Consider the following 16,357-nt stretch of genomic DNA (forward strand, 5'->3'; position numbering starts at 1 on the left):
AACGGGTAGAGTAAATCTCTCCTTAAGGAATAATAATCCTCTGATTAGCAGTAAGAGAACACTGAACAGTCAGCTTCAGACAGCTTTTTAATTTCTGTTTAGGCACTGATCTCAGACAGATAACCAGTTACAATTGGTTCAAAAGGATTAAAACACACAGCATTTCAAGAAACTAGAAGAGTAAGAGGATGCTTGTTACAGGATAAAAAGTATTATGATTCCTGTCACTATCCCTCTGATTTGTTAAGGACACTAAACCTTTACTCTTGGAAAAGCAAAGATTAATTTCTCTAGCAATTACTCATTTTACACAAAACTTCAGAGCATTTAGACAATCAGACCCTTCCTTGACAACCTGTAAACTGAAAGCCAACTTATTTGGTCCATAAGAGCAGCATATGCTGGAAACACCCTGTGAGCTGTCTTTCAAAATATTGTGCACATCATAGTAAGTCTTCTGAACCAGAAGGTCAGACTCTCAGAACACAGTTATCATTCTTCCAAGTGAAGAAAAATGGTCTCAGTGTTTAATTCGAAACAGTAAAGTTTTGCTTTCTAAACAATAGTTTGAAGACACAGTTCAAGGAAAAGTTACAAGAAATAGCAATTTCACTGACATTAGTTCAGAGTGATGTCACCAGAAATATTTCAACAGCTACAAGACTTTTTGCATTCAAAAGGAAAATTAGCTAGCAAAGGTCTGTAAGTACTTAAAAAAAACAACAAGATTTTCATATAATTTAAAGGGACAAAGTCAGCTTGAAACATTATTAAATTTCAGCTATCAATAATAAATCAGAAGTTTATTATTAATAATGATTATACTGCATTAATGATATACTTACATATACTTAAAGAAATAATAATAATAGCTGCTGCAGAGCTCTACTTCCCTGCATTAAAAACATCTTTATCTTTATTAAGGTATGAAAGGCCAACAGTCAGCAAGGAAAAACACTACATGAGAAGCAGAGAAGCTTTTAGTTCTCTCTCAAAAGTTGTGATGTCACAACAAACACTTAAGAAAGAGTCAGTGAATTTGATTTAAGCTGACTATGACCCTTTCAAAATAAATGCATTTTCAAGGATAAGATTAATTCAAAGACACAAAAGTGATAGACTTTGTACTGTACCTATCTTTGATCTGTCTGGCAGCCTTGACGCATGTCAGGGAGAAGAGAGAGAAAGTAGTTAGTATTTCCATGCAAGTATCAATGGCAGTAACATGCAAGAAGGCTGAGAACAATCTCAGCTGTATTGCTCAGATTTGAAGATCAAAACAAGTTTCACATTTTCATCAAAATAAGTTTTCCCCTAAAGCATGTTAATAGTATTGGTTAGAACTGCAACAGTGTATCACCTGGGAAAAAACTGATCTCAAGAACCATACCAAATCAATTCCAAATTACTCAACCTCCTGGGTGTGCCTTTGTCTCTTCAGATTTCTTTTCATCAGTTAAGTTACTCTCCATCACATTTTAAGAGAGCTACACAAGCAAGTCAGTAAAATTTAACTACCACGGTATTTTCTGTGAAACTATGAAGTGCTTATTAGTGGCATGTAACCATACCTGACTTGTTTGGCTAAACATCATACAATGTATACTCTGAAAAACACGAAAAAATAGGACTTGCTTTAACTTTTCCTCTGAAAGTTACTGTACTATTCTGACAATACTTCCTAAAAGGCTCTCTCCATATGTCACTATTCAAAACCACAAAACATAGTTTTTCCCAGCATTTAAATGATACCACTGAAGCAGATGCAGAAGTGGTGACGGCATATTTCAAAGATAAATATTGACTGCCATTTGGAAAGACAAAATCCCTGTCCTTCACCAAGAGGAACTGCAAACCTAAGACAAAATGTTATGCTGAAGATGGCTTAGTTAGGTCTGTTGAATCCATGCTTGGAGTTAACATTGCTACTTGATCTAGTCGCCATTCAGGTGAACTAGTTTCTCTTCCAAATAGGAGACAAGAAACATCAGGTAGCTTCCCAGTTTAAAGTCAAACAGAAGTGGAGGACTTCCAAATTGTTCATTAAATACAAAGCACACAAGAAAAAAAAAACAACACATACCAAACCACAGTTGTCCCTGCTATAAAACCAATTTTATATTCCCAAAGTGGGAAGCAGAAAAAAAACCAAGTGTTTAGAAATAATTTAGCTTAAGAGGCAGCTTTTTTTACCTCAAACCAAAGTTACTGTAGGAACTACTGACTGATTTTCCTATATGACAGCTGTAGACAAAACGGAGCTACTTAAAAACAAAAGCCTTCTTCATAACTTCTATGCCTTGTGGAATATGTGGTAACCAGGACCCAATGAAAAGTCTTCTGCAAGACAGCCCTGGCTTAACTCCTGTGAATTTAGTTTGTTTCCAGGCTACTGACAAAGAAGGGTATCAGCCCATCTCAGATGAGCTGCCCAGCAGTGTGAAATCATATCCTATGTAACCACTGAACACTCCTGTGTGCTGGCATTCATGTTCTTTTGACTTCTAGGTAAGCCAACTCGGCAAACAAAGCCATGAAAAATCTAACATAGAAAAAAAATTAAAACAATAATCTTATTTTAGTTTCTCATGACCTGATTTACCAGAGCATCCAAAGAAAATTTGTGCCAATAAAAGAAAGTCAGAGCTGGAGCTGCCCTTTCAGGAACACTTGGTATTCCTATTAGCAGAGCAATAGATTTAGCAAGCTAATAGCCAAGGCAATATTACCTTAAAATGCCATATCCGAAGGCATATTTACAAGTGAAAGCTAGTGTAATACAAGTTTCAAATCCTACATATTAGAGTTCACTGGATTTCAGTATTGTAAGCCTCAGACTCCAAATTTAAAGAGATCTTCCCCCCAGCAAACACTCAAATAACTTTCCTTAGTGTATTTGATCAAAAAAGCATTAGAGATACCTGAAAAGAAACAACTTACAATAAGTTCAAAGTTACATTCTGCATAGTGCTCTAGAGATAACTTAATTTTTACACATCACTATGACAAGACAGAAAGGCCAACTCAAACAGAAGTGCTAAGAAAAATACTCAGTTTAGGGATTGTCACTGTTCAAGGCAAATAAATCAAAGCTGACACTCAGGAAGCATGACAGCACACAAACATGTTACCAAAAGGTATAACTGACACAGTAAGACAGCTTTCCTGCCTGGCCTTTTAGAATAATTTGTGTCCTTGCTCCTGTTAAAAATGCAGAAAGGCAAAAGTAATTGGGTCTTGGATTTGGTGTGTCTGACCCCACTACTAATGCAAGGATTATTATAGCAAGCCTAGTGTAGTGAGTCAGTGTATATGTAAAACTGTTTTATTAATTTGTAAGTATATTCTTCCAGTTAGATACGTGTTGCCTTATTTACAAGTTGCGCCGGGGAGGTTTAGATTGGATATTAGGAAATTTTACTTCACTGAAAGGGTTATCAAGCATTGGAACAGGCTGCCCAGTCGCCACCCCTGGAGGTATTTAAAAGCCATTTGGATCAGGTGCTTAGGGACATGGTATAGTGGTGGTCTCGGTAGTGTTCGGTTTACGGTTGGACTCGATGATCTTAAAGGTCTTTTCCAACCTATACAATTCTGTGGTAAAGTACACATTATTCGTATTGGAATCTCAATGTGAGGCCCAAATCAGGCTCTTGCCTACACAGTTATACAAATGCATTAGAAGGTTTTGGGGAACAGAGGAATAGTTGCCCTGAACTCAGTTTCATAAGATCTTTCAGGACAGCTATAGAGTTCAGCATTGCAAATTAAAGATCCACAGCTTGCATGAAGTTCTGCAAAACAAACATCTTGTCATCCACAGATGGCTCCAGCTAGAATACAGAGACTCTCTGCAAGTGTCATGTAACAGCCCTGGGCAACTGACAGGTCACTTGCCACAGCTTTGAGTGCTGGCCATCACACATTTTGTAAGTCTTTGTTCAGTTTTATAGAGATTTATTTCACCCTCACTAGCATCAGTGCAAGTTCGCTCAACACTGACAGCTGTCCAGAAGAAGGCATCTCTTTCCCTCCCCCCTCACCCTAAATAAGAAAAAACTTATTTTATTAGAGATTGCATAAAAATTCAAGGCTATAGTGCTTGACTTGTCCTCCTCAGAGCAATAATTGTATTTTTATATGCCTCTCTACCGGGAATACTGAGTGTAAGGGTAAGTTTGCAGGGTTCAGTACAGTAATGCAAAGGATATTTCAAATTGAGACAAATACCAACATCTGCCTTATGCACATGCATTCAATGTTTTCTACCTTTAAGAATTCCACAGGGTCCTTTATGTCCAGCGACTGCGCAGCAAGTTCCAGCAGCTCTTCAGAACTCTCTAGGGCATTACTACACTGGCTAAGCTGATCCTGAAGCAAAAACAGAAAGTAAGAATAATTTGGTGTATTCACATTAAAAAAGTGGTTTATAAACCACCAGTACTAGAACTACATGGCTTTGCTATGCATTTGTAACAACTTACTACCTTATCTAATCAAGGCTACTGCATCTGATACATCGTGTTAACTGGAACTTCACTGTGCTTGACAAATGCACAGTGATACATGGCACATCTTAAAAATCCAAAGGGGAAAAAGTTGGATAGGTGGTGAAGTCTGATTTAAAAGCCAGATTTCATTAAGGCCTGTTTCTCCCAACATCAGGATTTCAGAAGAAAAGAAATGCTTACATCTGTGTGCACTACAATTTCTGTTTACAGAACTGCACTTCATCAATGAACTGATACTGTTTAATGTAGCAGTAGCCTTGAGAAAGGCAATGATTTTATCCCCAACCAGCTCTGGAAGTGTCAGAAGACAATCTTGAAAATCAATATTGCTGTATAACAAATGGGGATAGTAGAGGAAGGTGAACAGAGGAAGAAGGGCAGAAGAGAAATTTCGTTCAGGATAGTTTACTAAAACGCTACCATTAGTAAACTACCATTTCCAGTATATAAAACAGTTGTTCTGGTTTCAGCTGGGATAGAGTTAATTTTCTTCCTAGTAGCTGATATAGTGTCCTGTTTTGGCTTTAGTATGAGAATAATGTTGTTAACACACTGATGTTTTAGTTGTTGCTAAGTAGTGCTTACACTAGTCAAGGACTTTTCAGCTTCCCATGCTCTGCCAGGCACACAAGAAGCTGGAAGGGAACACAGCCAGGACAGCTGATCCAAACTGGCCAAAGGGATATTCCATACCATATGACGTCATGCTCAGTATATAAACTGGGGGGAGTTGGCTGGGGGGCAGTGATCACTGCTCAGGGACTGGCTGGGCATCAGTCAGTGGGTGGTGAGCAGTGGCATCACTTGTTTTTCCTAGGTTTTGTTCCTCTCTCTCTCATTGTTTTCCTTTTCATTACAATTTTTATTATTATTTTATTTCATTTCAATTATTCAACTGTTCTTATCTCAACCTACAAGTTTTCTTACTTTTGCTCTTCTGATTCTCTCCCACATCCCACCGGGAGGGGAGGGTGAGCAAGCAGCTGTGTGGTGCTTGGTTGCCAACTGGGGTAAAACCACAACAACAGTCCACAGAGAACTTCCAGTATTACATACTACGGGTATATCCCTAAAAAGATTAGTTTTGAATACACTGCAGGATCCTAAACGTACTGTAGGTTAAACAAGATGCACATTTTAAACCTGCCAGCAGCTTTTGTAAAGCTACTCAACCTACAGCTGTTTTTCTACTCATGTGATACTTACTGCAGTATCTCAGAACAAGTCAACAGCAAGTAATTATTTTTCTTTAAAACACTTCAGGAAAGACAGCTTGCTCTAAAGTAGTCACTGTCTCAAAAGCAGCCAACAGTTGCACCAACTTTGAGAACAGACGGGTCTCAAGCACTTCAGAAGTGTAACTAGTTTTGGCAAGTGTGGTGAGTTGACCTGGGCCAGCTGCCAGATGCCCCTCAGATTTACTGTTCAAGGATAAAATAGCAGCAAGGAAACAGTCCAACAGCTTGAAGTTTGTACACAGTTTCCGGATAACTTCTGAAGCATGCCATTAACACAAGCTGTCATTCATCTAACACAGCTGCTGTCCTCTTTGGAGGATATCCAATGCTGACAAACTCAGATATACCATGGTACTACCAAAATGTCCCAGGCAAACACCTCAAATGAGAGAAGAAAATGCCAGAGCCATTTTCAAATAGCTTTGCAGAAACTGAATGCTTCCATTAGCATCTTACTGAGATGCATCTGCATTTGGGAGTTAAAAATAAATACTTCAGCGTCATTAAAATACACTGCTCCAAAATTAAGCAATATATTTTCAAAGCAAGGATTTTAAGGAGAATTTCTAATTTTCGGCCTTAACTTCCAAGGAAATTATTTGGGAGGGATACTCTCAATATTAAATCCTCACTCTTTTCCACCATTACGTTGCCTCAGTATTTTAAGTTACAGCTTATTCTCAACAAGATCATCTATAGTCAACTACAGAAGATTAACTACAGCACAAGCACTTTAAGAAGGCAATAAATTAAGCAAGTCCATTCCTCTAAACAGGATGTTTAGGCCTCACTGAAGCTCCTTGGTTTCCTCATACGAAGTTAATTTTCAGTTCCAGTCAAAGATAAAGGCTTGGATTAATACATTCAATGCAACAGTTTTCATGTTAGTTTGGTTTGGTAGATGGTCTGTTGGGAAAAGCACTCTTGCAGTGCCTGTTACAGAGGAAGCTTGGTCTGTCATCAAGTAAAGAGAATGTCCTTTCGACCTGTAGTTAGAGAACAGCCTCAGCTGAAAGACAAGTAGGGCACTTAACCACTGTGTCAGTGATGTGTAACATTCCACTTGTCTTCATCCTCTTCTGACTAAGTAGCAGCTCAGCTGTTCAACACAGATACTGAGCAGCAAATCTAGATACAGCCGACAAGTTTTCAGAAGAACTTGGTTCAATCACACCTGATCTTGAACAAATGAGGTTAACTATCAGAAAATTAAGAGATATTAACAGAATTAACAGAAAGTTTCAATGATCAAGTCAAACTGCCAGATGAGTATTCAAAACAGTTTTCAGTTCCAGACTCATTTCTTGCAAGATTAACTTTAGTTTTTCTTCATTAGAAAGCAGAATAATTGATACATGCCACAGCTGAACTTCTCCTGTGAGCTGTTCATTGAGAAGCACTTATTCTTTAAGCATTTAAGTACTAAGTGTTCCTGGATGTGGGTAGACCTCTGTCTGTTGAGAAACTTCAGAAGGACTTAAAACAGACATATGGGGAGAAAGATTAAATTGGAGGTGGAAAAGTGCACTTAAGTGCTTAACTTAAATTGTGCACTCAAAAGTTCTGCAATGTTTTACACCCAGTCTTTTAAGTATGAACATAAAACAAACCTTATAAGGAAGCCTATGGAATTTGTTTCAGGAAACTGCTCCTAAAACTTCTTTAAATTGACTAGACATGAGAAGGTGAAGTTTTTCAGGAACAAACATCTTCCTTATCGATTTGCATAAGCAAAAAGAACTAGACAGAATAATGCTGCAACTAGGATCATTTAAATAAAAAAGCTGGAGAAGCAGCTTCTGCTTAAAAGATTTAGCTGTGCTTTGGCCCCATGCAACTAGACTTTCTGAAAGCTAGAGCCAAATTGCTAGATACTACTGGAAAAATATACACTTTATACGTGTTTCCGAAAGTTACATTTCTGTTTCTCTGAAACCCATTAGAAAGATTCTCCTGCATGAAATTATACAACTACAAGCTGGTGAAGTTCATGTAGCAGGTTTAGCAGCAGGCATCAGTGTAGCCTGTTCCCAAGCAATTCCCATATGTTCTCCAGTGTGCATAAACAATTTGCTTGCTGTTAACAAGTGAAGGATGGCCAGTTCTGTCAATAGGAGACCAGCCTTTGTGCTTAAGATACCTGGCGTGATTCTCAACTCTTAAGTTGAAGCCTGAGCAAATCACTTAGGCATGTCTACAGGTTCAGACACTCATATTCCAAATTGGAGAAAGCAACCAATTTCAGTAAAGAAGCTGTCATTAGTTTAAAGGTAGTAAAAATATTTAAGTCCTGCTCCTATGCAGCCACTCTCCACCTGTAAGCTCTACAGGTAATACCACTTCCATTCTACATAACAATGTTGAGAACATAAATATGCTAGAGATCATGAAGTACCCTAGAAGGGACCAGAGAAGTACTTACATCAAAGAAAACATTTCCCTTACACTTACTGCATTTCTTGCAACACTACTAAAATCTCACTTTCAGTTGACGTTTAAAATAGCAGTTTAAAACTGCTTCTACTCAGCTGCAAAATTTTACAGATCTAGTTATATAGTTACCTGCAGAGCTTGAATTTTACGAGCCTCTTCTTGCTGAATAGTGTTGGCCATACTCCCCTTCATCTCATCCAATATAGAATACAGACCATCAAATTCTTCATCCAACTCGCTGATTGCATTAGAAGAGTTTACCTGAGAAGATAATTGAAACTGCTGCAATTTGTATGGGAAACAATGCAGACAAGTCTTTTACTCTGAAAGTCACACTGTTTGCCCAAACACACTTTGCCATGACCACTAGATAGCTTGCCACTGCTCCTCACCTTATCAAAAGGGAAAAAACATTAGGAATGATGGACACCTCCTAAGCAGACTTTACATTAGGACACTGAAGACTGAAATCCATGAAAATTCCATGACACAAACTTGCACAGAACCAACATACTTGACAACTTTGTTCCATGCCAAAAGGCCTTGATTTCCCTCTCACAGTTATATATGGATTGCTAGATGTTTGCAAGGAGGTAGTTATCCAGTTCCATATAAAATGCTTTCATTTGATATTAAAACTGCACTCAAGAAGCCAGCTTAAAGATCTGCTGGATAATTTCCATTTCTGCAGTTAACTTGGCTCAGGTTTAACACAAAACAAAAAACTTATGGCTTATTGATAGGCTAAAGGAACCTAGACCTCATCCTAGTGTAGATGCTCTAAAAATTAGGTGTAACTTAACTCAAGCCCAACAATTTGCAACTACTGAAAAGAGCAAAGAATTTTCTCTCAATTATCAGGATCGTCTCATTTTTCAGTCTACCAAGCAGACTAGAAGTCAAAAAAAGATAAGACTACTTCCAACTAACAGGAGTTTGACATCTTGCATCAAAATCCAGACTCTCTCTTCCACACAAATCAAATCCCACAATAGCTTTTTGCATGAAAAGCAAAACGACCTTACCTTTCATCTAGAGACAGACTTAAAAAATAAAATGTTTTTCTAGCTGGTTCCAACATGAAGATATATTTTAAACTTGGTTCTTATAGCCCATCCCTTACACATTACCCAAAGAGTTTGAGGCTGACTAAACTGGAAAGCTGCTCCCCTCTCAGCTACAACCTATGAGCCTTAATATATATACCTGAACATTTTTTATTGTATGGTTCAGCATGTCAATGAAGTTGTGAATTTCATCATTTTTGTTCGCTAGAGTAGAGACAATCCTTTGCAGAGTCTCCTAGAATTACAAAAACAAGTGAGAGAAGTTGTAACAGAACCTTGTAATTTTTTTTAACATCTCCATTTCAACATATATGTAAATTCATCATACACATTCCAGTTGAGGTGAATTAAACTCTTATTCTGATGGCATAAGGAAATACATTTTGTTAGAAAAGAGAAGGCATATCAAAGGTCTAAGAAGCATTCCATCAAACTAAAGATTTCCAGTAGTTAGGTTAAGAGAAATCAGGAATCTGTTTTATGATACACCGTTTCACATGTTTTGCTACCCATGTTACTACAACTCCCCAGTCATCTAAACCAGACTACATACTGGCACCACACTCTGCCATATACAGCTTCTCCAGATGAGAACACTAGTGCTTGTGCAACCAAATAAACAACCAGTAAAGAAAAAAAAAAAAGCTGGTAAAAGTTAACCCAGAAGAAAAATTAGCATTATCTATTGTCAAAAGAAGCTAGTGTTAAATAAGTAAGCTGACAGTTTATTCTATATACACAATAAATTTGTAATAGTGATTTGTAAACTTATTCTACAAGTGGCAAAATATTTTGGCAATTTATATATTCCAATTAAAAGTGACCTCAAAGAAGAAAGGTTACTGATAGCTGAGAAAGTGAATCAAGGTTATTTCTGTAGTGTACTACTCCAGCTATTAAAAAGCAGTAGATTCAGGTTACAAAACACATACTAAGGGGACAAAACTGTTAAGCACATCAAAATGCATTTTTAAATTAGAATACCAAGTCTAATTTTGTTGAGTAGGCAGTCACATATTCTAAGAATTTGACAAAAACACATCAGCACTTGGTACTTAAAACTAAGTCAAGTTGTATAATTAAAGCTCAGAGCATATCAGCATATGTAAGTAAAAATAAAGGACAAGGTGAGGGTGTAACTAAGAATTTTCTGTTATTTAATTCAGGCTGGTTGATAAGTTCCAGAAACAAATCTGACTCTAAAATGCCAGATTTGGCTCTTTAGAAGAGTAAAACCTGTCTTAATTATAATTAAGAGATTATTAATCAGTTGGACTCAGAGTTTCAAGTTGCTCGGCTTAACATTGTTACTTGACAACATTGAGGAAACTGAGGCATGGGGAGCCAATAAGCACACCTTAAAAACAGCCAGACCACCAAAAAGATGTTGCAGAGGTCTCTCCTATAAGCAATTTCTTAATAACCATTTACTACTTAGATCATATTTGTTTGCTAAAAAGCAAGAAAAATATTTTATCCTTTCACAACATCCACAGAGAACCTCGAAGTACATGCCATATAAGGAATCTTTCCACTAGTCCTAAGCCATGCTCACACCTGTTTCTTCTGATCCCTTCCTCAGCAGTTTTCAATGAATCTGCAGTGATGTTTTTATTGGTACTCCGGCCCATTGCTTGTTTGCATAGTGTCATGCTCACAAAGTTAAGCCACTAGCAGAGGAAAGTGAAATTTTACTGCTTTTACCACAGGCATTGTGATGTGTTACGTAAAGATATAAGGACGAGCTAGCAATGCCTGAAATTAGGACTCGGAGGAAGAGAAACAAGACCAGACTGGCTTCTTTCACAAACCAAGAATACAGCAAGTCTTGATCACTTCATAACAGAATCTTCTCATTGCCTGGTTAAAACTGAACATGTTTCAAGACAATTTTGTACACATTAGAATGGCAGATGAAAAGCTATTGTCCAACCAGCAGCTCCTACATTCACTACTGACCAGAGGCAATTGTTTTCGCATGTCAGACAGCCCACAGTTAAGCCTTAGATCCTATAAACATAACTGTCAATTTGGATGAACAAGAAAACTCCAAATCCTCTTTCAGCTAGGACTTTATGGCTTACTCGGTTGCACCACATGGAAAAAAATTAGCCATCTTGTACATAGTACTGAACAATGGTTTTGGTTTTTATAGCTACATAAGATTAAAGGAAGAGACCTACATGTGCATAATGCTTAGAAAGCTTTTACATAGCCAAACACATGGCAGCAACTGGACAGCTGTCAAACAACATTTTCCACTACCTCTAAAGTTAAAGTCAACTGACCAAACAGGGATCAGTACAGCTAAGTAAGCTACCAATTTCTCCAAACAGAAATTCCACCAGTTTTGGTCAAACTTGAACAAGTTTAGACGCCTTCTACAAACGCAGATGCAAGAGGCCTAAAAATATCCACCAGCAGTAGACATAATTTTTCTTAAATACCAATGCACAAGACACCAGAAGAGAAAGTCAGCTTTTAGGAATCACTAACATACAGTATTTTTTAATGTAATTTTCTAATCACTTACATGTAATAAACAGATTTTCTTCCAAACATACCAAGACACATGCCAAATGCAAAACACTGCACTGTTGCCATTTCTTCCTTTAACAGGAATTTCTGAAAAGTCACCACAATTACATGTAACGAAAAGGGTGCTAGTAAAATTACTAACATAAGCAGCAGTTGAGGCTTACATTCTAAGTTACTTCATAAAAGCGTTACAACAGCACCAAGCTCAGTAAAGCTTCTTGGTATTTCTACGCTAAAGGAAATTTAAATCTGTTGCCCACTGATGGATGTAGTATTTCATAGAATCCTATTACAAATAATTTTCTTTTAGTTTTCTCTCTGGCTAGCATGTGTTAAGTGAGGTCAGTTTCAAATTCATTTTCAAAACATAAACATTATGGCATGTTTATTACAGAAGTCATTTCTGCTGCTATCAGTGAGCTTCATACTGCTCATCACTTTTATGTCCTATTCTTATTCTCTGAATCTAATGCATTCTTTGCAGAAAAAACAACACATGGCATTCATAAAGCAACAGTGTGGATGTGCAAGGGATGAAGAACATAAAAGGATATGAAAAAGGACAGGAAGCCCTGCAACATGTGGTGGCTTGTAGTCTTGCCAGGAGCATAAAAGTAGACAATATACCCTTCTTTGAATAGCTAGTAACTAACATCACATAGCACCTGTTGAAGCAGATGGGCACCTCATAAAAGTTAAAGAGTGAACTGCAATAAATTAAACAATTATATCAGTTCTGTTTAAGAAGCAAGTTATCAACTTGCTCAAGATCCTAGTGAAGTCTTATGACATGACTGTATGCAGAACAGAGTTTCTGAAGCAGCCTCAGGCCTAGGACAAAATCCTGTGTCATACTAACCTTCACATGCAGATCGAATTTCAGACAAGAGGACATACTTACTTAGCCTCCATTAATTTAATATTCTGCACTTGTCCACATGTTGAAGTTGCCAGAGTCTGAAGGAGTACTTAAGACACTACAGGTGACAATAGCAAATTAACAAAGTATTGTAAAATATGAGATCAACTGCAGTTTTACTACTGTACTCAGACCCTCTGAGCAGCACTGAAATTCAAATATGATCAATGACACCACTCACGAACATCCACCTAGAGCACCCACAACAGCTGCAGCCCTCATTTACTCCTTCTCTGAGAGACTAATCTCACAGAAAGCAGGCAAAGGCAGACAGACTCAAATTCACACAGTATCTACCAGAAGCACACTTTTTGGGCATTTCACATCTCACCTTCCAAAGCATAGAGGAGTATGCAGTGGCAGTGCATAAACACTTAACCAATACAGCAAACATCTATAATCTGTAAATTTCAAGCCATTAGTAGTACTAGTTATCTAGACCCTACTCATAAACCAGTTTCCAAGCTAACGAAAGCAGAGTCTTCACAGACACAGTAACAGAAGCCCTTTTGGACTGCTAGACTGAAAGCCAAAAGGCTGAGTCAGAACTTTTTGCAGACAGTATCATTTTTAGAAAGCTCAGCCCTTGGCCAGGCACACCTCTGCTCCTCCGTGACTTCCCTGAGGGGGCTGACGGCAAGTAAGGGAAGGAGGGAGTGACAGGGCAGCAGCCACAGGCAAAAAAAAAAAAACTACAAAACTCTTCTACTAATTAGTTCTCTTCAACACAGGATTACATCAATGGGAAACAGAAGGTCCTATGTACACACCATAATTGCTTATGACAGGATACACAATGTGAAAGAGCTCTACACCAGAGCCGTACTTCATTAAGATGCGGCAACTGCAGCGGTAACGCCAGCACCCGAAGCCAGCAGACACAGAGAAGCCCCTCTCGCTGGGCGCCCCGCCACTCCACTCCTCTGCCTCTCCGCAAAAGGAGGCTTCCCCGAACTCTTACAGCAACCCCGGGGGCAAGCGCCTTTCCCGCCTTGCTGCCCTCCCACAACGCAGCGGGTAACGTTCAACTTCCTCAGTCGCCGCCTCTCTCCTCAGGCAGCCAGGCCGAGCACCGGGGCAACGCCGACACCCCGGAGAAACGCCCCGCCTGCGTCCTCGGCGGCTTCCAGCGGCAGCGGTCCAGGCGCTCGCCGAAGTCCCCGCGCCGAAGCCCGGCGGCACGGCTAGCTGAGGGAGGGCAGGCCCGCCTTCCCCTGCGACCAGCCCGGCCCGGCCCGGCCCGGCCGCCCACCGCGACCCGCGGGGAGGCAGGCTCCCGCCACCAGCACTCACTCGCTGCTCGTCCATGATGAGGGAGGGAAAGAACCCAGGACCGGCGGCAGCGCCCAGCCGCGGGGAAGAAGGGCTACGGCCTCCGCCGCGCCCCGCGGAGACCGCCCCCCACCCCGCCCTCACGCCCCAGCGCAGGCGCGCCGAGATGCGGCCGCGCCGCCTGCGCATGCGCGCTTCCCTCTGATCCCGCTTCCCCTGTCCCCCCTCCGCGCACGCCGGCGGCACGTGCGCTTCGCCTCCCCTGCCGGGGGAGGGGCCTCTGGGCATGCGCTGTGGGAGCGGAGAGCCGAAGCGGGGACGGGCCGCGAGTGGGCTGCTCTGGGTACCGCGGGTTCGCGTCCCGGCACCGACCGGCGCGGGGGGGGCGCGACGGGTGTCCGTGGCGGCCCCTTCGTCCGTGGGCCGGGACGGGGGAGCTGCAGCGCACACGCCGCGCGTGTCAGGCGTGCCACCACGCCCCAGGCGGCAGGAGAGAGCAGGGTCACCCCACCCTGAGGCCGGGAACCCTCGGTGACCAGGGGAGCCGCGGGCCCCGGGCCCAGAGCAGGCCCGCTGCGCCTTGCGGGGCATCGCCCCCACCACAGGCAACACCATGCCGCCGGCAGCCAGGGCCCGTGGCCTGGGCGCTACGTGCGCGTGCAACAGTGCCACAGTTGCCATAATACAGGTTGTGTATGTTGTCATGCTGTATTATGTATATATATTAGGTTAGACGTCCTGTAAGGCAGCTTTGCTTTATCTCGGGAGCTCACTAACCGAGTTTAAAAAAAAAAAAAAAAAAGAATTGGTGCACCGCAGCATTGGAAAGGAACAGTAATTTTGTAATGATGGCGTTATACTCTGTAAACTCTGTATACTCTCGTAAAACAGCCACTGGGCTGAAGAATGGCTTTATGGTTTTATCGCGGCTTTGAGTGCTGTGCTAATATTAAAAAGCAACGCTTTTCACGCCAGGCGCACAGCAACGGAAGCCCACTTCTAGTGTGGAAATTTATCAGAGTGGGGAGATTTTGCCACCTACCAGTGAGGGTATCTCTTTAAAGGCATTTATGCCTCTGTGAGCCCTGTCTTGCCATGGTTTTAACTTCTCCATCAGCAGTGCTGTACAAACGTGGGGCAAGAGGAAATGCAGAAGCGGCAAGGTGGTGTGACCTGCCAACAGGCATAGCTCCAGTCTTCCCAGCTCCATCCAGAGGTGTCCTTGGGCTATGTTACCTGGCACAGGCTGGGCCTTGGCTGCAGTTTGAATGTTTATTGTGTCTTCCAGGTACCTGATATCTTATTTGTTCCAATTAACACCCACAGCCTGTACTACCAGTTTCCATTTGAAACCTTAATTTGAAAGAAGAGGAAGAAAAATCATGTCTGGTCATGCCACAACTCAGGCTGACGAGAGGCAAGGAGTCTTACATCCATAGGAAAAACACTTACTGCTGGGACCAGGATATACCCGCTGGCTACCCCCGGCAGAGGCTCTGGCTGTGCATTGCAGGCCTGCTGATTTTGCTGGTCCTGAATAGAAAACACCAACAGCCTTTGGCTTGAAGAGACCACATAAATCTCTTGGAATGGTTTTGGACCATTTGGAGCGCAGGGCATGGCTACCGCTACAGAAGTCAGCAGCCTGCAGCTGCTGGGGGATGTGGCTGGTGGTGGCGAACGGGAAAGCTGTAGGACCAAATGATAACTGGGACTGCTCCGTTGCAGCCCGTCTGGCCATCCTCCCTTCATATACATCCTTTCTGTTTCATACCAGACTAGCAGCAAGGAGTTTCAAGGTTGGGGAGTGGTTTCATCTTCTTAGTGATGACATCCTTTCAGAACAGGACCTACCTATTGTATCTTCCCGAGGGTAAAAAACATGCTAAAGCTTTTCAAGTTACGGCTTGAAAAGTTACGGCTTGAAAGTTACGGCTCTTAAAATGAACGTAGTGCCTACATTTCTAAACACAACTTCTTAGGGAGACTGCAGAGTTACCATGACCATAACTCCATGAATCAAAGATAAGAGGCATCGATGCTGTCTTCCCCAAACAGTTTAGCAACAAAATACTAAAATTCAAAAGGATTTTTAATGTCTTGGCCTGGGAGAGAATTTGGTAGCTGAGTCAGAAGTAGTGCCTGAGGTGAAACACCCAGGGTGCCAGTAATTCCAGCCTCAGGAAGGAGCACATTTGGCTCTGAAACCCTTTGCAGTGTGGTGGGGTGCATGGTTAAATTGATTTCTGAAGTTGTGGGGCCACTTCTTAATTCCAGGTCTGGGTTATGTGGAAAGACTCAACCACACATCTTCTATGTGCTTTCTCACTTCTAAACTGCTAATGCAAGGGAAAGGCCACCACTGGGAAGTAATTCCAT

The 16,357-nt window shown here is 41.1% G+C and overlaps 1 protein-coding gene across 4 annotated transcripts in view; it reads right to left on the reverse strand.

Annotated features, from left to right (window-relative positions):
* FSD1L (fibronectin type III and SPRY domain containing 1 like) overlaps positions 1-14,119 on the reverse strand; it is a 35,536-nt gene extending 21,417 nt beyond the window's left edge. For all 4 annotated transcript variants that reach the window (XM_072859884.1, XM_072859883.1, XM_072859882.1 and 1 more), the window contains exons 1-5: positions 14,000-14,119; positions 9,389-9,484; positions 8,312-8,443; positions 4,270-4,371; positions 1,134-1,156 (exon numbers count right to left, since the gene is read on the reverse strand). In XM_072859884.1, the coding sequence (XP_072715985.1) occupies positions 1,134-1,156; positions 4,270-4,371; positions 8,312-8,443; positions 9,389-9,484; positions 14,000-14,014 (368 nt within the window). In that variant the 5' untranslated portion in view covers positions 14,015-14,119. The remainder of the gene's footprint in view (positions 1-1,133; positions 1,157-4,269; positions 4,372-8,311; positions 8,444-9,388; positions 9,485-13,999) is intronic.
* Positions 14,120-16,357: the final 2,238 nt, after the last annotated feature.

This window comes from Ciconia boyciana, chromosome 4, assembly GCF_034638445.1.
Source record: "Ciconia boyciana chromosome 4, ASM3463844v1, whole genome shotgun sequence".
NCBI lineage: Eukaryota > Metazoa > Chordata > Aves > Ciconiiformes > Ciconiidae > Ciconia > Ciconia boyciana.